General features: G+C 42.9%; 1 protein-coding gene across 1 annotated transcript in view; it reads right to left on the bottom strand.

The window, feature by feature from the left end:
• LOC132892687 (alpha-2-macroglobulin-like) overlaps positions 1-26,026 on the bottom strand; it is a 156,973-nt gene that overhangs the window by 101,750 nt on the left and 29,197 nt on the right. The window contains exons 8-11 of the mRNA XM_060930999.1: positions 22,032-22,131; positions 14,787-15,023; positions 13,466-13,529; positions 13,100-13,245 (exon numbers count right to left, since the gene is read on the bottom strand). Of these exons, the coding sequence (XP_060786982.1) occupies positions 13,100-13,245; positions 13,466-13,529; positions 14,787-15,023; positions 22,032-22,131 (547 nt within the window). The remainder of the gene's footprint in view (positions 1-13,099; positions 13,246-13,465; positions 13,530-14,786; positions 15,024-22,031; positions 22,132-26,026) is intronic.

Genomic DNA, 26,026 nt, shown 5'->3' with positions numbered 1-26,026 from the left:
TTGTTTTGGCCTCTAGAAGCCGCCACTGTTCCTGTTTTTTGTGTCTGTCTTTATTGCCTGTTTTGTCTTCATTAGTGTCACCTGTGTTCAATTTAGTTTGTGTATAAATACCCCTCTGTTTGTTCCCTTGTCACGGAGTCTTTTTCCTTTGTTATGCTGTTAGTGCTAGTTCCCTCTGTCCCATGTACCTTACCTGTGTCTTTGTATTCTTGGTTTTTGCTTCTTTCTTTTGGACTTTGTGGATTTTGTTTTTTGACCTTTTTGATCTTCTGAGCGTTTGAGTTTTTGCCTTTTTTCTTATTTGGATTTTGGACTTTGACCCTTTGGATATTTTTATTTTTGTTATCTTCTGAGCTTTTGGATTTTCTTTTAGTTTTTTTTTCCATCGGATTGTAAATATTGTACATAGTGTAAATAAACTGTTTTTTGATACTCTACTTTTGCCTCACGCCTCTGCACTTGAGTCATCCCCCTGGTGGCCTAGTGGGGGTTTGCTGGATTTTCACACCAGCAACCTGGGTTCGAATCCCAGCAAAACCCTAACAGCAAGACTCTGTCATGACTGACTCAGTAGAGGCTTCTTCATCTGTCTACCCGGCCAACCTTCAGGGAATGATGGCTGCGTTAACACGCCTCGGATGCACCATGGACACTCATGGATGGACACTCATGGATGGACACTCATGGATGGACACTCATGGATGGACACTCATGGATGGACACTCATGGATGGACACTCATGGATGGACACTCGCAAGCCAATGTGAGACCCTTGCTCGCCATGAGGTACTGCTTCAGCAGATTGGGAGAACCCTGGCACAGCTGACTTCTCTGCCCCATCTCGTCCGCCTGATTCTGCTCCTGCTCCACCATCCGCTCCTGCTCCAGTGCCTCCTGCCATGCTTCCTTCTTCACCTCACGAACCCAGCCTTCCTGCACCACAGATGTATGACAGCAAGCACAGTGAGTGTCGAGAGTTCCTTACACAATGTCAACTCACCTTTGAGCTTCAGCCTACCACCTACACTACGGATCGCTGCAAAATTGCCTTTGTGATAAACTTGTTAGCTGGTAAGGCACGAGCCTGGGCTACTGCTATCTGGCAGAGACAGGGACCTGAGTGCTCTGATTTCCAGCTGTTTACTGAGGAGATGCTGCGTGTCTTCGATCAAGCAGACATCAGTAAAGACGCAGCCAGAAAGCTCATGTCCATCCGGCAAGGGGGAAGCGTCGCAGACTACGCCATCTCATTCCGGATGCTCGCAGCAGTAAGTGGATGGAACGAGACTGCCCTGGTGTCAGCCTTCCACCATGGTCTGTCTGACCCCATCAAAGACGGTCTGGCTTCTATCGGATGCCCAAGTGACCTCGAAACACTGATCTCACATTCTACTCATCTGGACAACAGGATGAGAGAACGCCACCAAGTCCTGAGCCTCCCCTGCCTCTACCTGGAGCCCGTCTACCTCCTCCAGTGACTGTCCAGAACCCATGCAAGTGGGCCGTACTTGCCTCTCCACATCTGAGAGGGAGCGCAGAAGGAGGGACAAGTGCTGCATCTACTGTGGCAAGCCTGGTCACTTCCGAGCATCATGTCCCGAACTCTCGGGAAAAGGACCGCCCCGTCCAGCCGAGGGAGGGTTGTGACGGGGCCTACCCTCTCTCCTGGACTCCCTGGCCAAGGAATCTACATCCTGGTCTCCATCTCCTGGGGTGAGTCCGTCCACTCTTGTCAAGCTTTGTTAGACTCAGGGGCAGCTGGAAACTTTATGGATATTCACTTCACCCAAAGTATCAATGTCCCGACTGCACCTCTTGAAGTCCCACTGTCTGTGTCTGCCCTGGATGGTCAAGCCTTAGGTGACGGAAGAGTCACCCAAGTAACTTCTCCAGTCTCAAGGTCACAAGGAAGAAATATCCCTGCACCTGATTCCTTCACCTGAGTTCCCAGTTATTCTAGGTCTCCCTTGGCTTACCTGCCACAACCCTCGTATAGTCTGGGTCACTAGCCAGGTTGTGGAGTGGGGTCCTGCTTGCTATGCCTCTTGTCTGCTCTCTAGTTCTCCTGTGTCTCCTGCCAAGCCTCCTGATCTCACCGAGTTATCTCAAGTTCCCACAGAGTACTGGGATCTTAAGGAAGTTTTCAGCAAGAGCAGGGCCGCCGTTCTTCCTCCGCACCGTGCCTACGACTGTGCCATTGACTTGCTCCCTGGGACTACCCCTCCTCGTGGCAGACTGTTTTCCCTCTCTCAGCCAGAACGCAAGGCCATGGAGGAATACCTCAAAAACGCCCTGGTCTCTGGGTTCATTCGACCCTCCACTTCACCCGCTGGTGCCGGCTTCTGCTTTGTCGGCAAGAAGGATGGGGGGCTCCGGCCATGTATTGATTATAGGGGCCTGAACAAGATCACCGTGCACAACTGCTATCCCCTTCCACTGATGTCCACAGCATTCGACCTGCTCCAAGGCGCCACCTTCTTCACCAAGTTGGACCTACGGAACGCATACCACCTCATCCGTATCTGACAGGGAGACGAGTGGAAGACCGCCTTTAACACCCCGTCAGGGCACTACGAGTACCAGGTGATGCCCTTCAGACTCACCAATGCACCAGCTGTTTTTCAGGCCCTAATCAACGACGTCTTGAGGGACATGATTAACCTGTACATTTTTGTCTACCTTGACGACATCCTTATCTTTTCCAAGACTATGCAGGAGCACCGCCACCATGTCCGCCAGGTTCTCCAGAGGCTGCTACAGAACAATCTGTTCGCCAAGGCCCAGAAATGCGAATTTCATGTTCCCGAGGTCTCTTTTCTGGGTTTTATCGTACGGACAGGCCAACTCCAAATGGACCCAGCCAAGACCCTGGCTGTCCGGGACTGGCCCACTCCCAAGTCCGTCAAAGAGGTTCAGCGGTTCTTAGGATTTGCTAACTTCTACCGCAAATTTATCAGGAACTTTAGTGCTGTAGCAGCACCCATGTCGGACCTCACCAAAGGGACAGGTGGATCTTATGTCTGGTCTCCTCAGGCGGAAAAGGCGTTCAAAGACCTCAAGGACCGCTTCTGCATGGCACCCATTCTGGTCCTTCCGGACACCTCCCAACCATTCATCATGGAGGTGGACGCCTCAGACAGTGGTGTTGGCGCGGTGCTCTCTCAACATTCGGAAGGAAAGCTGCACCCCTGTGCTTACTTCTCCCACCACCTGAGTCCTGCGGAGTCCCGGTACGATGTGGGGGATTGAGAACTGCTAGCGGTCAAACTGGCCCTTGAGGAGTGGAGGCACTGGCTGGAGGGAGCGCAACATCCATTCTTGGTTTGGACTGACCACAAGAACCTGGAGTACCTCCAGCAAGCCAAGAGACTGAACCCATGACAGGCTAGGTGGGCCCTGTTTTTCCGTCGGTTTGACTTCACCCTCTCGTGCCGCCCCGGCTCCAAGAACACCAAACCTGACACACTGTCCAGGCTCTTCTCTGCCACTAACAGGGAGAGTGAAGTCGGGCCTATCATCCCTATATCCCGGATTGTGGCTCCTGTCTGCTGGGGTATTGAGGAGACCGTTCGACAAGCTCAACGCCGGGACCCTGATCCTGGGACAGGGCCACCGGGCCTCCTGTACGTTCCTCGTCATGTCCGGGCCAAGGTTCTCCAGTGGAGTCACTCTTTCCCTCTCACCGCCCACCTGGGAGCTGGAAGGACCCTGGACTTCCTGAAAAGACGCTTCTGGTGGCCTAACATGGAGAAGGAAGTGAGGTCATTCATCCTGTCCTGTGAGGTCTGCACGAGAACCAAGAATCCACAACAGTGTCCCCAGGGTCTCCTGCATCCTCTGCCTATTCCCCGGCATCCCTGGTCCCACGTGGTGGTCGACTTCATCACGGGTCTCCCCGAGTCTCAAGGTAACACTGTCATATTGGTCATAGTGGACAGATTCTCCAAGGCCTGCCGCTTTATTCCACTGTGCAAACTCCCCTCTGCCCTTGACACTGCTAAATTGTTGTTTACTCATGTCTTCCGAGTTTTTGGTCTCCCTCAGGACATCGTCTCTGACCGGGGGCCCCAGTTCTCCTCCCGAGTATGGCACGGCTTCTGCAAGAGCATCGGGGCCACTGCCAGCCTCTCCTCTGGGTTCCACCCCCAGTCCAACGGCCAGACGGAGAGGCTCAACCAGGACCTGGAAACCACCCTGCGAGGCCTGGCTATGGATAACCCAACATCGTAGAGCATCTGGCTGCCATGGGCAGAGTACGCCCACAACACCCTGCAGTCATCGGCCACCAAGCTGTTGCCGTTCCAGTGCCAATTCAGGTTTCAGCCACCTCTGTTCCCGGACCAGGAGGAGGACGCTGGGGTGCCCTCGGTCAACCATTACGTGAGACAGTGTCGCAAGACCTGGAGCAAGGTCAGGAGGACACTCATCCAGACCTCCAGTACCAACCAGACTCAGGCCAACCGCCATAGGAGACCTGCCCACACTTTCCGCCCTGGGCAGCGGGTTTGGCTGTCCACCAAGGACCTTCCGCTGTGGGTGGAGAACCGCAAGCTTGCTCCTCGCTACATTGGCCCCTTCAAGGTTGTAGGCAGAGTTAACCCTGTCTCCTACCGGCTCCAGTTACCATGTACGCTAAGGATCAACTCCACATTCCATGTTTCCCTGTTGCGGCCCATACTGACATCCACGTATGCCCCTGCCCCTAGGAACCCCCCGCCCCCCCGCATCTTCCAGGGTCAGACTGTGTTCACCGTGCGCCACCTGCTGGACTCCTGCTGGGTTCCCGGGGGCCTCCAATATCTTGTGGACTGGGAGGGCTATGGTCCTGAGGAGCACTGCTGGGTTCCCGCTCGGGACGTCTTAGATAAAGAACTTTGTCGGGACTTCCATTCGGCCCATCCGGATCGCCCTGGGAATGTCAGGAGACGCTCCTAGAGGTGGGGTCCTGTTAGGACTGGGACTGTTTTGCCCTCTAGAGGCCACTGTAATTTCCTTTTCTTGTCATGTTTGTTTTGGCCTCTAGAGGCCGCCACTGTTCCTGTGTTTTGTGTCTGTTTTTATTGCCTGTTTTGTCTTCATTAGTGTCACCTTTGTTCAATTTAGTTTGTGTATAAATACCCCTCTGTTTGTTCCCTTGTCACGGAGTCTTTTTCCTTTGTTATGCTGTTAGTGCTAGTTCCCTCTGTCCCATGTACCTTACCTGTGTCTTTGTATTCTTGGTTTTTGCTTCTTTCTTTTGGACTTTGTGGATTTTGTTTTTTGACCTTTTTGATCTTCTGAGCGTTTGAGTTTTTGCCTTTTTTCTTATTTGGATTTTGGACTTTGACCCTTTGGATATTTTTATTTTTATCCTCTGAGCTTTTGGATTTTCTTTTAGGTTTTTTTTTTCCATCGGATTGTAAATATTGTACATAGTGTAAATAAACTGTTTTTTGATACTCTACTTTTGCCTCACGCCTCTGCAACTGAGTCATCCCCCTGGTGGCCTAGTGGGGGTTTGCTGGATTATCACACCAGCAACCCGGGTTCGAATCCTAGCAAACACTTCTTGTTTAAACCAAAAAGTTTTATTTTGGTCTTATCCATACACAAAACATTTTTCCAATAGCCTTCTGGCTTGTCCACATGAGCTTTAGCAAACTGCAGACGAGCAGCAATGTTCTATTTGGAGAGCAGTGACTTTCTCCTTGCAACCCTGCCATGCACACCATTGTTGTTCAGTGTTCTCCTGATGGTGGACTCATGAACATTAACATTAGCCAATTTGAGAGAGGCCTTCAGTTGCTTAGAAGTTACCCTGGGTCCTTTATGACCTTGCCGACTATTGCACGCCTTGCTCTTGGAGTGATCTTTGTTGGTCGACCACTCCTGGGGAGGGTAACAATGGTCTTGAATTTCCTCCATTTGTACACAGTCTGTCTAACTGTGGATTGGTGGAGTCCAAACTCTTTAGAGATGGTTTTGTAACCTTTTCCAGCTTGATGAGCATCAACAAAGCTTTTTCTGAGGTCCTCAGAAATCTCCTTTGTTCGTGCCATGATACACTTCCACAAACATGTGTTGTGAAGATCAGACTTTGATAGATCCCTGTTCTTTAAATAAAACAGGGTGCCCACTCACACCTGATTGTCATCCCATTGATTGAAAACACCTGACTCTAATTTCACCTTCAAATTAACTGCTAATCCTAGAGGTTCACATACTTTTGCCACTCACAGATATGTAATATTAGATAATTTTCCTCAATAAATAAATAACCAAGTATAATATTTTTGTCTCATTTGTTTAACTGGGTTCTCTTTATCTACTTTTAGGACTTGTGTGAAAATCTGATGATGTTTTAGGTCGTATTTATGCAGAAATATAGAAAATTCTAAAGGGTTCACAAACTTTCAAGCACCACTGTATATGCATGTACTGTATATATGTATTGTATGTGTGTATATATGCATAGCATAAGTATTGTGTATATATATGATTTGATTTGGGCGATATTATACCATGTTAGTATGTCTTGGTATGCTGGTATGTTTTTTTTGTTGTTGTTGATTTTGCTTTCTTTTGTATATATAGTTTATTATGGTGGAAAGTGATGTTTGATTAACGGTGGTATAGAGGGTTAGGATTTAATAAGTTATTTACTTCTTCCTAATCCTTTCCGAACATTATTATGTTATTGCCTTGTGGCTACGCTATTCTGTTTATGACGATGTTTTGATGATTACATTTTTTATTTTTTTGGTTTTTTTGCATGTTTTATATCTTCTTTACTGTTCGGAATAAAACAATCAATCAGTCAATCAGTCAATCAATCAATCAATTTGCATCACAGAATATGCCGCAGCGGTGCAGCTGCATGGACTCTGGGGCCTCTGATTGTATTGCCCAGACCAGTTGGTCTCCTAGTGGAAAATCCTTAAAAAATGCTCTGGTAGCTGCTTATCCTGTTCTACAGAGTCACAGGTGAGCTGGAGCCTATCCCAGCTGACTATGGGTGAGAGGTGGGGGACAAGTCGCCAGGTCATCACAGGGCCAACACACAGAGACACAGACAACCATTCACACCTACGGTCAATTTATGGCCCTTTTCCACTACCAACGTGGCTGAGTTGGGCTGAGCCGTGCCGTGCTGAGTTGGGCTGAGTGGAGCTGAGTGGGGCTGTTGGCGTTGCATTTCGACTACAACCTTCTGTGAAGTCTACAAGCTCACAGGAAGTAGGAAGTAACAAGTCTAAATTCAAGATGGCTGCCGAAGGGTTGAGTGGTTTGTCAGGCTCCACTCAAACCCTTTTTTATTTAATTATTTTTCTTTTAATTGGCAGCATAGCCTTTGCATTTTGTCTAGGATACTTTGGTTCGATAAAAAAGAATAGACAACAGATACTCCATAATCATAAAGAGGAAAGAAATGTTTGTGCACTACTGCTCTGCTGTTGGCTTTTGCTGTGGACACTACCACCGCCTGGCCTACCCTATAATAAAATTAAACAAAAGGACCAAGCCGACATACAGCAGGTAAACACTAATGAAACACAGCCATTGAACTTCTTTGGTTATGGACAATTTACTATCTACCTCATTACAAATCAACTTGATCGTCGTCCCCATCGCGGAAAGTTAAACAAACAAACAAACTCTGCTATGCACCTGTGCATCACGCAATTTGGTTGTTGTAGTAGTCGTCGCCGCATGTTGGGGAAATTAAATGGCCGGAGAACAGACCTCCGGTACAATCTCAATGTACTTTTGATTTTGATTCTTCTGGCTGGGGATGTACAATTAAATCCTGGCCCATCTGCGAGCCTTTCCCAGGAGGGAGTAGCGGATGGACCGTTCAGGTGGAAACCGTGCTCTGGGTCGGTGATGGAAGCACTCGTCGGGCCAGCGGGTGTTCCACATGACAGCGGGAACATCGCCTAATCAGAGAAAAAACAGCAAGAACTCAGATTCTTTCAGACGGTAAACCATGCAAGGGTAATCTGGGAACCGTCATCTAAACCAAAGGGCATTTTGGGCGCGCATTTGAACATTCGGAGTGTACTGCCGAAATATGATCAAATTCAACATCTTTTAATAGATTCCAACCTGGATTTTTTTAGCCCTAACCGAGACTTGGTTGCACAGAAACATTCCGACCAGCATGATTGATGTACCCGGCTACACATGTTATAGGAAGGACAGAGTTGATAGGGGTGGAGGGGGGGTATTAATTTATGTGAGAGATAATTGGAAATGTAATGAAGTGAAACTTGATACATCTTTAGAATGTACAGCTGTAAATGTTGTTCTATCAGTGAAGATGAATTTTAATATTGTAGTTTTGTATAATCCACCATCTCATGGGGTTTCATTTTATGATGATTTGAACAAAGTTTTTAAACATCTTAAAAGCCACACTGAATCTATTTTTCTTGGTGATTTTAATATTAACTGGCTAGATAAAAGTCACAGGAATAAATTAAAAAGACTATTACTAAAACACGGTCTACAGCAAATGGTAAAGGGCCCAACAAGGGTGACTCGAACAAGTAAAACTATGATAGATTTGATTGTCACTAACAGACCTGAGCGAATTACAAGAATATATAATCTTTTAACAGGGCTCTCTGACCACAACATGATAATGGTAGCCAGAAAGCTTACCAAACAGCAGTCTCACTAAACTTAAATTTAGTGAACAAAAAATAATTAGAGAACTAGAAGTGAATGGTGTTAGTAGCACAGATTATTCTGCTATTGCAAATGAATTTAATAATTTCTTTATAAGGTCAGTAGAGGAGTTAGCAGAGAATTTTGAACCAGCAATTCTTTCGCTGTCTACAATATCAGAGCCTTCAATGCTCTTCCAAATTAAGGAGGTGAGTCAGGAAGATATACTTAAGGTTATTAACAGACTAAATGTGTCAAAAGCAAAGGACGCATTTGGGCTTGATACTGCCTTTATTAAAGCTCACTGTTATGTCCTGGCAAAACCCTTAACACATTTGATAAACCTATCCATCAGAGTAGGCAAATTTCCACAGAGCTGGAAACAAGCCATCATAACACCAATTTTTAAATCTGGTGCTAAAGATCAGGCATGTAACTACAGACCAATCTCTATATTGCCTGCTCTTTCTAAAATTCTAGAGAAAATTGTTACAGAGCAGCTAATAGACCATCTTGAGAGTAATGGACTTATTAATAACAAACAGTTTGGTTTTAGACCAGGATACTCAACAGAAATGGCTAACTGTTATCTTACAGAGAATATTAAGAGGAGTTTGGACAGGGGTAATGTTGTGGGGGCTGTATTTATAGACCTCAAAAAAGTTTTTGATACGGTCAACCACAACATACTCCTGAACAAACTCATCAATTTTAATCTCTCTAAACATGCTATAGACTGGTTTGCATCATATCTGGAGCACAGAGAACAAAGGGTCAAGGTAAATACTGAACTTTCACTGCCGTTAACATCAACTATGGGCATTCCGCAGGGCTCAGTTTTGGGGCCTCTGCTTTTCAGTTTATATATAAATGACCTACCTACCTGTTGTCAGTCAGCTAATTGCCAAATGTATGCTGACGACACAGTTATTTATGTGTCAGCCAGAACACCAAGTATAGCAGCTGAAATTTTAACTAAGGAGATGGAAGATGTATCCTGCTGGCTTAAAGACAATCATCTCACTCTCAACATTAAAAAGACTGTATCTATGTGCTTTTCTATAAGAGGGAAAGCCACCTGTTCTATCAGAATAGACCAGGACACTATAGATGAAGTTAACGAATTTAAATTTTTAGGTATCATTTTAGATTCTCAGCTTAAATTTAATAAACATATTAAGAAACTCACTTCGACACTCCGAACAAACCTGAACTGTTTTAGAATGATAAGGCATCACATACCCACTAAGGCAGCCTTATTGTTCTTTCATGCCATGATACTTTCTCATCTGTCTTACTGCATTACTGTATGGAGCCAAGCCTCCCAGACAACAATGAAACCTATTCTATCATTATACAAACAGGCACTAAAAATATTGGATCACAAACCAATAATGTGGCATCATTGCTTAATAGTGAAGAAATATAACTTCTTAAGTTTTGAGAATTTTATGAAGTTTTCTTTTCTTAAACTAATTTTTAAATGTGTAAATAACCTTGCTCCTGCTGTACTATGCCCTTTTGTAATAAAAATAAGTACAAGAAGGGTAGCCACCAGGGGAGCAGTGAATGGCAACTGTATAGCAGAGGGGCGTAAAACCAGTTTTGGCCAATCAAGTTTTTCAATACTTGGGACAAATTTCTGGAACGACTTACCATCGGAAATAAAAACACAGACTGAGCCTAAAATATTTAACAAAAAAGTAAAACAATTTCTTAAGGCAAACCAAAAATGCAGCCATCAGGACAGGTAATAGATAATATACACACACACACACACACACACACACACACCATATACTGTCTGTATACACAAGTGGTGTTGTTTATCTTTTTTGTTTATCTGTGTTGTTTATTTTTTGGTATAAGGTTTTTATGCTATAGCAAGCATGTTTTAAAATAGCATATATCTGTATAATTTTTGTTTAATGTGATATTTTATTATAATAGGTAGCCTGATCAGGGACAGGGGTTGCAAACTAGCCATTTGGCTACAAACCTCCTATGTATTCACATCTACAAGTTTTGTCATGGCTTTGCCACATCATGTTTGTAATAATGTGCACTGCATTGTCCCTGCCAAATAAACTATAAATGAAATAAATGAAATGAAAACCGTGCTGAACCGTGCTGGCTGGAAGTGGGTGGACACATTGGGTGGAGATAGCGAAAGTGGGTGGACGTCACGTGATGTCGTTCGGCGGTGCAAACAGTGACATCAGTGACTTTTTAAGCGGTAGTCTCACGACCTGGTGGTTCCCAGCGTGCTCGCGGGGCATGTGTGGGCATGTGAGGACACGCCTCCTCACCAATCAGTGCACAGGGGAGTGTCTCCTCATGCCCCTAGCCCCACTCAGCACGGTTTGGCTCACTTCAGCCTCGCTGCAAAACGGTGCGAGTTTTGGGTGCTGAGTGAGGCTGAAGTGAGCTGAGTCATGCTGCTTTGGGGTAGTCGAAACGCGAGCCGTGTCAGGCTAAAGTGAGCTGAAGCAAGCTGAAAAAGGGTAGTGGAAAAGGACCTTTAGAGTCACCAGTTAACCTAACCTGCATGTCTTTGGACTGTGGGGGAAACCAGAGCACCCGGAGGAAACCCATGTGGACATGGGAAGAACATGCAAACTCCAGAAAGAAAGGCCCTCGCCGGCCACGGGGCTCGAACCCGGACCTTCTTGCTGTGAGGCAACAGTGCTAACCACTACACCGCTGTGCCGCCTTATATATATATATATATATATATATATATACACAGTGGGGCAAAAAAGTATTTAGTCAGCCACCAATTGTGCAAGTTCTCCCACTTAAAAAGATGAGAGAGGCCTGTAATTTTCATCATAGGTACACTTCAACTATGAGAGACAGAATGGGGGGAAAGAATCCAGGAAATCACATTGTAGGATTTTTAATGAATTAATTGGTAAATTCCTCGGTAAAATAAGTATTTGGTCACCTACAAACAAGCAAGATTTCTGGCTCTCACAGACCTGTAACAACTTCTTTAAGAGGCTCCTCTGTCCTCCACTCGTTACCTGTATTAATGGCACCTGTTTGAACTCATTATCAGTATAAAAGACACCTGTCCATAACCTCAAACAGTCACACTCCAAACTCCACTATGGCCAAGACCAAAGAGCTGTCAAAGGACACCAGAAACAAAATTGTAGACCTGCACCAGGCTGGGAAGACTGAATCTGCAATGGGTAAGCAGCTTGGTGTGAAGAAATCAACTGTGGGAGCAATTATTAGAAAATGGAAGACATACAAGACCACTGATAATCTCCCTCGATCTGGGGCTCCACGCAAGATCTCACCCCGTGGGGTCAAAATGATCACAAGAATGGTGAGCAAAAATCCCAGAACCACACAGGAGGACCTAGTGAATGACCTGCAGAGAGCTGGGACCAAAGTAACAAAGGCTACCATCAGTAACACACTACACCGCCAGGGACTCAAATCCTGCAGTGCCCCCTGCTTAAGCCAGTACATGTCCAGGCCCATCTGAAGTTTGCTAGAGAGCATTTGGATAATCCAGAAGAGGATTGGGAGAATGTCATATGGTCAGATGAAACCAAAATATAACTTTTTGGTAAAAACTCAACTTGTCGTGTTTGGAGAAGAAAGAATGCTGAGTTGCATCCAAAGAACACCATACCTACTGTGAAGCATGGGGGTGGAAACATCATGCTTTGGGGCTGTTTTTCTGCAAAGGGACCAGGACGACTGATCCGTGTAAAGGAAAGAATGAATGGGGCCATGTATCATGAGATTTTGAGTGAAAACCTCCTTCCATCAGCAAGGGCATTGAAGATGAAACATGGCTGGGTCTTTCAGCATGACAATGATCCCAAACACACTGCCCGGGCAACGAAGGAGTGGCTTCGTAAGAAGCATTTCAAGGTCCTGGAGTGGCCTAGCCAGTCTCCAGATCTCAACCCCATAGAAAATCTTTGGAGGGAGTTGAAAGTCCATGTTGCCCAGCAACAGCCCCAAAACATCACTGCTCTAGAGGAGATCTGCATGGAGGAATGGACCAAAATACCAGCAACAGTGTGTGAAAACCTTGTGAAGACTTACAGAAAACGTTTGACCTCTGTCATTGCCAACAAAGGGTGTATAACAAAGTATTGAGATGAACTTTTGTTATTGACCAAATACTTATTTTCCACCATAATTTGCAAATAAATTCTTTAAAAATCAGACAATGTGATTTTCTGGATTTTTTTTTCTCATTTTGCCTCTCATAGTTGAGGTATACCTATGATGAAAATTACAGGCCTCTCTCATCTTTTTAAGTGGGAGAACTTACACAATTGGTGACTGACTAAATACTTTTTTGCCCCACTGTATATATTGTGTGTGTGTCAGCTGATTAGTCTGTACAGAAAATGTCTTTTATTGACTGTTAAACATTGGTATAAAAAAAGACAGACTTCTTTTAAGGTTGATTTCTGACCTTGTTTGACAAACACGGCTCAATGGGGAAGTTCATGCTGTCTGCCATGACCTCACCACTGGGAAGGATTGTATACACGGCCACCTGAGCAACAGGGGTTACCTTTAGCATCTTCTGCAGAGTAATCACCAGTTCACCTCTGTGCTCTATGAAAAAAACAAAGAGTTAATGTGCATCGGCCACCAGTGCAGCACCGTTTAGGGGTTCATATTAGCGGGACAAGAATTAAAAAAAAAAATCTTCAAAACAGAGCCAAATAAAAAAACGTCAGCTGTATTGTTAATATCAAAGTTTCATGAGAAAAGTACATGTGTTGCATCAGTTGTGGGGACTTTGGAGTTTATGGATGGTGTAATGTTAATGAACCTGTTCCAGGGTTAATGGCTTCTATAATCTGTCCTTCTTGAACTAAATGTCCTTTATTCATCACCTAGACAAATTAAAATGAAGATGCATAAATTATAACACATTAAATGATATTTCCAGGTACAGAAAAATAATTTATGATGTTTGAAACTTGTAAAAAAACAATTTCATATGAAAATGTAAGAGTATAAAAGTCTTTGAGTAAGTACTCATTTTCACTCATTTTATCCTCAGGTAACCATCACTTAAAGGACCCATGGCATGGTGGTTTGTTGATGCTTTAAACGGGCTCGTGGAGGCTTCCGGATGTTATATCCGCAGCCTTTCTCGAAATGAACCCTTGGCAGGTAGATATAGCTTCCTGGGAGAAAGCCCCATTTCAGCCCTTTTCCCAGTGCGTCGTTTTGCTAATGAGAAGCATGGAGGCGGGCCATGGGGGGATGGGGCGGGGCTTGACCAAGCTGCGGGCATGCTACCTGGCTAACTGCAGGCAGCGGTTAGCTGCACAGCTAATGTAGCCATTGCTAGGCTAACGCACCAATTTTAAACCACGGCAAAACGACTTAACAGTTATACACTTACTTGTTCGGTGTTTGTGGCTGATGTGGCAAGGATGCAGCGCAATTTCCATGTTTCACTCACATAGGTGGTGTAAAGTTATCCTACCTCTTCGATTTGTCCTACCAAGCCTACTGCGCACGCGCGAAGCCTACTGCGCACGCACGAAGCCTACTGCGCATGCGCAGAACACATGACGTCATTACAATTAGCAAGTTCTCATACAGACTGTTTTATTATACAAAACAAGTCATTACAAATTATTTGACTCGGCCAAAGACTCGACCAATACGCACAAAACATAAAAATCAGCACATGCGTGAAATACTCACCGATTTTCTATCAGCCCAGCTGATCGGTAGGACAAAACTACTATTGAATTTTCCTACCCTCCTGGATTTCGCACATGCGCAGTAGGCTTGGTAGGACGGGCAATCCATACAGTGGGTGGGTATCCAGAGGAGGGGCGTGGGGATCATCTTCCTTGCTGACGTAGTAAAGGGAAGAGCCTATCAACGCGCCATTTTGACGCGCCATTCTCAAATGTTGGGCATAGTTTGGTTTACACATTATGACATTTCTAGCCACTGGGGTGACTTAAGAAGGTCAGAGGAACTCATGTTAACGTTAAAAAACCTCAGAAAGTGAAAATTTCATGCCATGGGACCTTTAAAACAAATTAATACAGTAAAAGTATTTTCATTCCGCAATGTTTCTTGATTTTAATCCCATGTTATAATGCGATAGTGATAGCCAAACACACCATGTAGTAGAAGGTCAAGGTGCTCTGCTGTGGTCTGAGTGCACTCTCCTGGATCCTGTACTCAGCCTTGATGATCGCATTTGTATTACAGCTGAAAGGCTTCAAGCTGCTCTTCAGTTGAATAAAACTCTGGCTCTCAGAAAAGAAAGCCTTAAGCAAGAGCATGGCTGTAGGGTAGTGTGGTTTGCGCTTATATAGCATGAATAAAGTTGGATTGTTTTCCATTTCAGTCCGTGCCTATGTAAAATAAAAAAATGAAAGAAAAACTGAAAAATAAGATACTCTAACATGATATATCTGAATATCACAGTGCTACTGAATTCTCAGTTTTATAACAAGATTTTTTTTGTCATATTAACTTCAGCAAAATATAAGGGAATGACATCTCAGATGGACATGGGCTTCTTATTTCACATGAACATAGCATGAGGGTTCATTCAAAAAAAGGAGAAAAAGAAAAAGAAGGAAAAAGTATTAAGACTTCACACACCTTTAAAACGACTTTCTCTGAAGTCCAAGGTTTAGTGTTGAAGGAAAACTGAGAGAGCCCTTGGTCATTGGTAAGCAGCTTCTGGACTGAACTTTTATTACCATAAGTTGCAGTCACATACACTATTTTCCTTCTTAGAGGATTGGACTTTGGGTCGGTCAGTTTAATCTAATGAAGAAGGAAAGAAAGATCAGAAACAATGTCATCTTAAACTGTCATGGAGAGGAAAATGGCTTCAAAATGCTTCACACACACACACACACACACAAATGCTGCTTTTTTAATAAAGTAGTTTACACAATATTAAGTCACAAACTGATGTTCTGGATTTAATTATGTAGTAAACTGGTTTACTTGATGTTCATTCGATAGCCTAGTTTGCATAATCATCTACTAGATTTCATTAAATTGATGGTCATCCAAACATCAGATAACTTAATGACACTGTGTAATGGTTTTAAAGACATGATTAAATAGTTCACCTCCTGGAGCACAATATAGAATTTAGGCTGAGATTAGGCTGACACTTTCTCAGCTTGCTACATAATGAGACAAAGCTAGCAGTCAGCAACGTTCCTAGCTGAGTGCTTTTATGTTTGTTTATCAAAACCTACACAAAATGCTGATGAAAACGATTTATTTTAATGGTCAAAAATATAATTACCATTCCGTCATATGCCAGTCCGCGCTTAAACGTTGTTAGTGAATTCTCAAATGTAATTGTGTGCATCATAACTGTTATAGGAGAGTCGCTTGAAATCTTCTGAATCACGCCTACATCATAAACACAGTGTAAACACAAAGCCAAAATCAGAGTGATGATTAAAACGAAGCTAAGAAGCAAATGTAGCTAATAATTAATGGAAACATGATTTCTTGTAAATAAATCAATAAAGTACAATTCCACCTTTCAAGTTTTGCAGAGGAACACATTTATTTGTTTTGAGATGGAGGTATGGAAGCTATGAACAAAAAAAAAGGATCTGAACAGCTGAAAAATATTTTGAATATACAGTATTGTGCAAAAGTATTAGGCTCCCTATATATATATATATATATATATATATATATATATATATATATATATATATATATATATATATAAAATCTTTGTTATAGATTTCTATTTTATGACTTCTACATTAGTGAATCAGTACAAAAACATTTTACAGTCCAAAGGTTGTTTTTTTTCCCCAGCACAAAATTAAATGTTACAGGAAAAAAAAATTGTTTGTACCTGAGCAGCATATTCCATAAGAGCGCACTTTTCAGATTAAAAAAGAAAACATAATGAAGGCTACTGGGTTTTGGTGTAAAATGAAGAAGCGAGTGTGACAGTCAAAAGCCAGTATCTCACTGGGCTGCGACAGCTTGCGACAAATTGCGAACATCATTCGCGAGAGAGTTTCAAAAGTGTCTTGAAACATTCGCGGGGCTTCTCAATTTCCTCGCATGAGTCGCAAAGTGTCGCTCCTTTGTCGCTGAAATTTTGAACATGTTCAAAAAATTTGTGCAACAAAATTTCTCTCAAAATAGCCGCAAATGCGTTGCTGGTGTCACAAAGCCATCACGAACCCTTCTCAAGTCAGTTTCCGTGAGGCAGGAAGTGTGAGAGCTGAATTCGCATATTTTATCGCAATTGTCGTGTCTCCAACTAGTCACAGGTTGTCGCAGCCCAGTGAGATGCTGGCTAAAGTGTCCAGAAGAGCAATGGCTGGTTCTATAAGATGCTCAGTAAAACCTACAGCTCATTTCCTTATTAAACTGCACTCACTGGACCTGAGACAGATATTTTTTTCTTTTTTCAAGCAAAGGGTCATCTCACACCAAATATAGACTTTGTTTCATTTATTATGGCTTACTGATTACCGTTTATAGTATTTTTTTATGTAGAAACATCCATCCATCCATTAACCATAACTACTTATCCTATACAGGATTGTGGGTAAGCTGGAGCCTATTCCAGCTGGCTATGAGCGAGAGGCGGGGTACACCCTGGACACGTCACAAGGTCATCACATTTTTTATGATGAAACATTTCATTTAATTAATTTTCAGCCATTTTTGGTCTACAGCATTTCTTTACATGTGCCTAAGACTTTTGCACATCACTGTATACGGGCCATTCTCAGAAAATGTGACAAATTCCGTTTTAAACATCTCATCTCATTATCTCTAGCTGCTTTATCCTTCTACAGGGTCACAGGCAAGCTGGAGCCTATCCCAGCTGACTATGGGCGAAAGGCGGGGTACACCCTGGACAAGTCGTCAGGTCATCACAGGGCTGACACATAGACACAGACAACCATTCACACTCACATTCACACCTACGGTCAATTTAGAGTCACCAGTTAACCTAACCTGCATGTCTTTGGACTGTGGGGGAAACCGGAGCACCCGGAGGAAACCCACGCGGACACAGGGAGAACATGCAAACTCCACACAGAAAGGCCCTCACCGGCCACGGGGCTCGAACCCGGACCTTCTTGCTGTGAGGTGACAGCGCTAACCTCTACACCACCGTGCCACCAGTTTTAAACATGGTGTTTTTTTTTTTTTTTCTCCATTAATCCTGGTCCTCTATTATATATTTATTTTAAGAAAGAATTTAACAGAGCAGTAAAAAAATATTGAGACAACTTGTCTGCATTTGATATATATATATATATATATATATATATATATATATATATATATATATATATATATATATATATATATATATGAAATATACCAAAATGTCATGACTGCGATGTGTCTAAATGAGGATTAGTGACATTTGAATGAAAATAATTCCTTTGTTTTTACATTTATTTTCACTTTTCTTTCTGCAATATGAGCTCTATACTTTCAGTTTTTTATTGTGGAAAATATCATGATCTTTGCTTCAGCGGCTTTTGGTGTAGAGCCTAAAATACATGCACAAGAATGTCTACTTTCTTGATGTCTTTACCATTACCCAAATGGTAAAATCATGCTGTAACTCAGGGCTTTGACAATAGAGGGCAGTGCAGCTACATGAGGAAGGACAACAATGTTGATCAGCCATTTTGAAAAAATCACTGGTGCAACAATTTTGGAATCCAGGATACTGATCAGGTAAATATGAAATTTCGAGATGTCGGAGAAATAAACTGTCTTTGCCATTACCCCCGAATGACAACAATAATGATGCTGCATGTTGAAAAAGTTTCATTAACCAAGTAGCAAGTTAAGATGGAATAATAAAAGCATAATTTGTTTAGATTTTTTTTCTGGACTCAGTGACCCAAAAATGCCATGAGATGTCTTTACTGGGGGCGGCACGGTGGTGTAGTGATTAGCACTGCCATCTCACAGCAAGAAGGTCCAGGTTCGAGCCCCGTGGCCAGCGAGGGCCTTTCTGTGCGGAGTTTGCATGTTCTCCCCATGTCCACGTGGGTTTCCTCCAGGTGCTCCGGTTTCCCCCACAGTCCAAAGACATGCAGGTTAGGTTAACTGGTGACTCTAAATTGAGCGTAGGTGTGAATGTGAGTGTGAATGGTTGTCTGTGTCTATGTGTCAGCCCTGTGATGACCTGGCGGCTTGTCCAGGGTGTACCCCGCCTTTCACCCGTAGTCAGCTGGGATAGGCTCCAGCTTGCCTGCAACCCTGTAGAGCAGGATAAAGCGGCTAGAGATAATGAGATGAGATGTCTTTACTGTTGCCCAGTGTTGTCTTTACTATTACTCTACAGGGTAATGGTAAAGACAACAACTGGGCATTATTTTTTTCATAATAATAATGATCTCTCTTGCTTTGTGAATTCATGAAATATACGTTTTGTCTATTAAATATATTTACAGGGATTGTAACTAAAATTAATGTATACAATAAAAAAATGTCTTTACCTTACTCATCACATTTTCTGAGAATGGCACATCAAAGATTATTAATCCTATTTTAATTTTAATTATTTTAAAGTTTGAAATTGAATTTTATTGGCAAACACATTTTCTAAATCAGCCAATTTAGAAGTGTTAAGGTTGAAATTAGTTGAGAGGTCTAGAATTAGACTTCAGAAATTTCTCTTTGCTTGCTGATACTCAAGATATTCAAGATGGTTTTATTAAAGTTTACTTGTATATTTGGTCCAAATGGCCAAGCCAACACATAAAACTATTAATAATTTTAAAAAAATTAAAAGCATAAAAACATGTATTTGTCCAATAATGATGGCAATAACAGTAATCTCTAACCAGTTCCGTATTCTTCCACTTCACAATCAGCTACGATTGACTCAGAGCGTGAATCGTTTAATGCAAATTCTTTCAGATTTATGACACGTTCTGCACAGCCATTCTTGTCAGTCTAAAGGAAAAGAAAGTTATTTAAAGAAAATTTATCAAGAACAATGTCACTGAACAACTTTACAGAAAAAGACAAAAATAATCACATCTCAAATTTGTATGAATCTGTATCAGTCCTTACACACTGGTATTGGATGTTAGTCGCTCGGCATGTAAAGATTCACCCAGTTCACAATTCGATTTGATTCATGATATTAAGTTCACAATTCCATTTTCCCACAGTATTTTTGAACCCCCCCAAAAAAAACTAAATTAAGAAAATTGTATTACCAAAAAAACCCCAACATTTATTTTCCTATTATTTATCAACTTAAGTCTTTACTTTTGTTACATTTTGTTAATAACTAAGTGTAACTATTTGCCCTCATTTGTACAGGTTGGAATAAAATGTAATAGCATCTTCACCAAAATATTCATTTTATTAAAAATGAAAAACGTGAACAAATATATTTTTTCTTCATAAATGTATGAACATTTTTACTTCGTCCATTTGTTTCTCTTTCTTTATCTTTCAGCAGTCTGCAAAAAGAGAGAGATAGCTCTGATTTCTTGTTAAATCTATTTGTACACAATCACACAACAGCTCTTTCACATTTTACATCTGTTATTTTTTGTGTTGTTGCAGCACTAGATCTGTGTTACTTCTGCCTAAGGTGAAGTCATATGTATTCCCGATTGTTATTGTACATTATTCCACCCTCTGCTGTCTAAAAAACACAATTACAGCAAGGAAAAATGAAGAGATTACACAGCCTGATAATAATCATGATTCATTTTTTATTTCATCGATCTGATTCATCATAACTTTTGTCATGATTTATCATCGCACAATATATTGTTATAGAAATATTTGATCTTTCTAAAAGGTCCCCTTAACTGACTATGTTAAACAGATTATTGAAAACTAGACTGCCTTTCAGATTTTTCAAGTGTAGGTCATAAAAAGAATTTTCCCGACACCCAATTATTTTTGTTTAGTGGACCAAAAGCTACTGAATTCGAATCACAGGCTTCCAATTTTTATTATTATTATTATTATTATTATTATTATTATTATTATTATTATTATCAAATAGAACAATTAATGAATTTCAGGCCATGTGACTCTAAATTTTCGGCTATTTTTTCTGCTTCACCATGACCCAATTCAAGATACTACGTCTTGCATCACGTGGTGGGCTTTCCCCGTTCACGCAAGGCATTGTGGGATACAAATTTGAAACAGGAGAGAAAAATGGAGGATGTGAGTGTGCGAATGAAATGTGAAAGAGTGACTACAGTAATGAAAAGCGAGAAGAAAAGACATTATGTTATATATGAAGGAAAGGAAACACAGGACCAAACTAATAAATATGAGCGCTCAGTGAGCACCTCGGTGTGATCAGCTGTTTGTTTAGCGACAGAATGATGGAACTGTCAGCGCACGCTCAAAGGGAAACCTGTAGATGGCAGTAATGCAACACTGTGGATGCCAGCTGCCGTAAAACCCAAAAGAAGAAGCAGAAGGTAAACCTGCGCATGCGCACACGGACTTCCTCTGTCTGCTTGACTGCGCAAAGCGAGCGATTTCATGCACATTATTTGCTTTAATCCCCTCAAATTAAATAACTTCCCAGCCACAGAATGGTCTGATATTTTGTGAAATGTTACAGAAATAAACAGATATCACAATCACCACATTTCAGACGGAACTAAATTTCACTGATTTGATGAAATCGAAAGGCCGTCTAGCTTTAACGTGAACAAACAATGAACTTCAGCATGAACAGATCATCAATAACATGAAGAAAGTAACCAACCAACGCTGTTTACCAGTAGATAAAACTTGTATTACAGAATTGTGTTAGTCATCTTCAGTAAATGTTTCTCCTGGTCTGCGTGGCTTTGGTTATAAATGAATGTTTTGCTGATATTTTGGATTGGATTAAATTTGCATGTGGAAGTGTGTCATGTAATTAGTAAAGGACTATCTCTTGGATTTTTCTAATGTTTGAATCAAGGAAGCATGTCTAAGAAGTGCTCAGTATTTTTTATTGTCTCCCACTGAAACCAAAGAGTCTGAGTTTAAAAATGGAAAACTATAAAATAGACAATATTTAAAAGGATGTGGCAGAGAAGCAACACTTTCAAAGGTTTTTACAGCTTATAAATAGGTTATAGTCATGTGACCTGTGAGTTCATACAGAGATCGCTTATCCCATGTGAAACAGTCGTACTTTCTTACTTATGTGGAAATAAAGGAAAAATAATCCCATCTGAATAGCATTTAAGGGAAACTTAATGTCAGTGTTGAGTATTTCGAAGGAAGGTTCGAGTTACAAAGTATGAAGCACAAACAACTTTCTTTTAATACAAAGGAGTCACTAAGGAAGTGTGATAGTTTCACTTACAAGCATTTTCTCTTGATTAAAAATAAAAATGACTAACCTCCATTTTATACTTCCTACAGATAATGGGAATCTCTTTGTAGTTGTTATGGCAGACAGTGGCCCTCACCGTCCCATTCATCGGCTTCCCGTACGCATATCTGTAGATCGTAGTACAGAAAATATGGCATATGATTTTTATACACTTATAATGACAGGTTTTGGGGTTAAAAATGACTCACTGTAAATTTTTAAAGTGAAACAATCCTAAAATCCAGCATACTGTAATTCCAACATAAATGTTTGAGCTTTGGTTCAGTTTTTCCAGGAATGATTAATCTCTTAAAGTCACACTTACTGCAGTGGGAAGAAACTAAATACAAATACTTCATTACTGTACTTAAGTCGAGTTTTTAACTATCTATACTTTACTTGAGGATTTGTTTTTTTGACAACTTTTTACTTTTACCCCCCACACTGTAACACCAATATCTACTTTCTACTCCTTACATTTTCAAATCAGATTCGTTACTTTGGTTTTAATGCATTTGAGGGAACTTATCGATTATATTTATTTTGCAACATTGCGCGCGTTCCCAAAATCAATACTGATTTCAACCTAAATAGGTGGAACAATAACACAGAAAAGATGGCCCCTTGGTGTGTCCATCGATTCATATCCCAAATAAAAAGACATAACTAGATGAAAACTATTGATAAGAGGGAGACTCAACCACAGAAAAAAGCCATTTATTGCATAGACCTGAGTGTTTTACTGAAAAATTCGCCACTCATCACTGGCATTTTTCATACGAGCTCCATCCGGGACATGCAGAACCAAAACCGTGACATAAATCTCTCTCTGTCACTCGTGAGGAAATTGATTAATTGTTTTGATAAATTTGGGGATTTTTTTTGTTTATGTGTTGATATAATAAAAGGAAAATCACATGTTGGCTTGAAGATATGAAGATATGAAAAAACTCACATTTTTCATCCGAAATACATTGTGGATCTGAATAATATATTTAAATAAAATTGCCTGGTGTTGAGTGGTCTATCAGATATATTCCATTCAGCTAGCATGATATTGAATGAATTGAAGATGAGTAGCTGAATGGAATATATCTGATAGACCATGAAAAAAGCCATTATTATTATTATTATTATTATTATTATTATTATTATTTGTTAGGACTGGGACTGTTTTGGCCTCTAGAGGCCGCTGTTATTTTTTTTCTTGTCATGTTTGTTTTGGCCTCTAGAGGCCGCCACTGTTTCTGTGTTTTATGTTTGTTGTTTTCCATGTGTCTTGTGCCCCGCCTAGTCCTCATTAGTGTCACCTGTGTCCTATTTTAGTTTGTGTATTTATACCCCTGAGTTCAGTCCTCTTGTCACGGAATCTTTGTGCTGTTATGTTTAGCTCCAGTAACCTCTGTTCCGTGTTCCTCGCCTGTGTCTTTGTGGTTTTGTACTTTGCTTTCTTTTGGACTTTTTTGGACTTTGTGTTTACCATTTTTGGATCCTCTGAGCGTTGGTATTTTGCCTTTTCTTTTCTAGTTTTTTGGCTTTTGTATTTGACTTTGACCTTTTGGATATTTTATTTTTCCCTTCATCTTCTGAGCGTTTTTTGGATTATATTTTTTTTGGACTGTAAATATTGTAAATAAACTTTTTGATACTTTTCTACTTCCGCCTCATGCCTCTGCACTTGAGTCATCCCCCTGGTGGCCTAGTAGGGGTTTGCTGGATTATTACACCAGCGAACCAGGTTCGTATCCCAGCAAAACCCTAACAGGAAGACTCCGTCATGACCGACTCAGCAGAGGCTGCTTCAACTGTCTACCCGGCCAACCTTCAGGGAATTATGGCAGCTTTGACATGCTTCGGAGCGACCATGGACACTCATGGACGAACGCTCACAAGCCAACGTGAGGCCCTTGCTCGCCACGAGGTACTGCTTCAGCAAATTGGGAAAACCCTGGCACAGCTGACACCTCTGCCTGCATCTCCTCATCCTGCTCCAGCTCCTGCTCCAGTGCCTCCCGCCACACTGTCTCCTTCACCTCGCGAACCCAGCCTTCCTGCACCACAGAGGTATGACGACAAGCACGGTGAGTGCCGGGAGTTCCTTACCCAGTGCCAACTCACCTTTGAGCTCCAGCCTACCACCTACACTACGGATCGCTGCAAGATCGCTTTTGTGATAACCTTGTTAGCTGGTAAGGCACGAGCTTGGGCAACAGCTATCTGGCAGAGACGGGGACCCGAGTGCTCTGATTTTGAACTGTTTACTGAAGAGATGCTTCGGGTCTTTGACCAGGCGGACATCAGTTCCGACGCAGCCAGAAAGCTCATGTCCATCCGGCAAGGAGGAAGCCATATCGCCATATCGTTCCGGACGCTCGCAGCAGTCAGCGGATGGAATGAGGCTGCCCTGGTTTCAGCCTTTCACCATGGTTTGTCTGACCCCATCAAGGACGGCCTGGCCTCGATTGGATGCCCAAGTGACCTCGAAACTCTGATCTCACATGCTATTCGTCTGGACAACAGGATTAGAGAACGTCGCCAAGTCCTGAGCCTCCCCGGCCTGACTGCCTCAACATGGAGCCCGTCTACCTCCTCCAGTGACTGTCCAGAGCCCATGCAAGTTGGCCGTACTCGTCTCTCCGTAGCCGAGAGGGAGCCCAGAAGGAGGGACAAGTGCTGCATCTACTGTGGCAAGCCTGGTCACTTCCGAGTATCATGTCCCAAGCTCTTGGGAAAAGGACCGCCCCATCCAGCCAAGGGAGGGTTGTGACGGGGCCTACCCTCTCTCCCGGACTCCCTGGCCAAGGAATCTACATCCCGGTCTCCATCTCCTGGGGTGAGTCCGTCCACTCTTGTCAAGCCTTGTTAGACTCAGGGGCGGCTGGAAACTTTATGGATATCCACTTTGCCCAAAGCATCAATGTCCCGACTGCACCCCTTGAAGTTCCACTGTCTGTGTCTGCCCTCGATGGCCAAGCGTTAGGTGATGGAAGAGTCACCCAAGTTACTTCTCCAGTCTTCCTCCAGTCTCAAGGTCACAAGGAAGAAATATCCCTTCACCTGAGTTCCCAGTTATTCTAGGTCTTCCTTGGCTTACCCGCCACAACCAGACTGGGTCACTAGCCAGGTTGTGGAATGGGGCCCTGTGTGCCATGCCTCTTGTCTGCTCTCTAGCTCTCCTGTGTCTCCTGCCAAGCCCCCTGATCTCACCAAGCTATCTCAAGTTCCCACAGAGTACTGGGATTTGAAGGAGGTATTCAGCAAGAGCAGGGCCGCTGTTCTTCCTCCGCACCGGGCCTACGACTGTGCCATCGACTTGCTCCCTGGGACTACCCCTCCTTGTGGCAGACTGTTTTCCCTCTCTCAGCCAGAACGCAAGGCCATGGAGGAATACCTCAAAGACGCCCTGGTCTCTGGGTTCATTCGACCCTCCACCTCACCTGCTGGTGCTGGCTTCTTCTTTGTCGGCAAGAAGGATGGGGGGCTCCGACCATGTATTGACTACAGGGGCCTGAACAAGATCACTGTGCGCAACCGATATCCCCTTCCACTGATGTCCACAGCATTCAACCTGATCCAAGGCGCCACCATCTTCACCAAGTTGGACCTACGGAACGCATACCACCTCATCCGTAACTGACAGGGAGACGAGTGGAAGACTGCCTTTAACACCCCGTCTGGGCACTACGAATACCAGGTGATGCCCTTCGGACTCACCGACGCACCAGCTGTTTTTCAGGCCCTAATCAATGACGTCTTGAGGGACATGATTAACCTGTACGTTTTTGTCTACCTTGACGACATCCTTATCTTTTCCAAGACCGTGCAGGAGCACCACCACCATGTCCGCCAGGGTCTCCAGAGGCTGCTACAGAACAATCTGTTCGCCAAGGCCCAGAAATGCGAATTTCATGTTCCCAAGGTCTCCTTTCTGGGTTTTATTGTACGGACAGGCCAACTCCAAATGGACCCAGCCAAGACCCTGGCCATCCGGGACTGGCCCACTCCCAAGTCTGTCAAAGAGGT

The sequence above is a fragment of the Neoarius graeffei genome, chromosome 10 (assembly GCF_027579695.1).
Source record: "Neoarius graeffei isolate fNeoGra1 chromosome 10, fNeoGra1.pri, whole genome shotgun sequence".
NCBI classification, from domain to species: Eukaryota; Metazoa; Chordata; class Actinopteri; order Siluriformes; family Ariidae; genus Neoarius; species Neoarius graeffei.
Note: the sequence above shows the minus strand (reverse complement) of the source record. Positions and strands in the feature narration are given on the sequence as shown.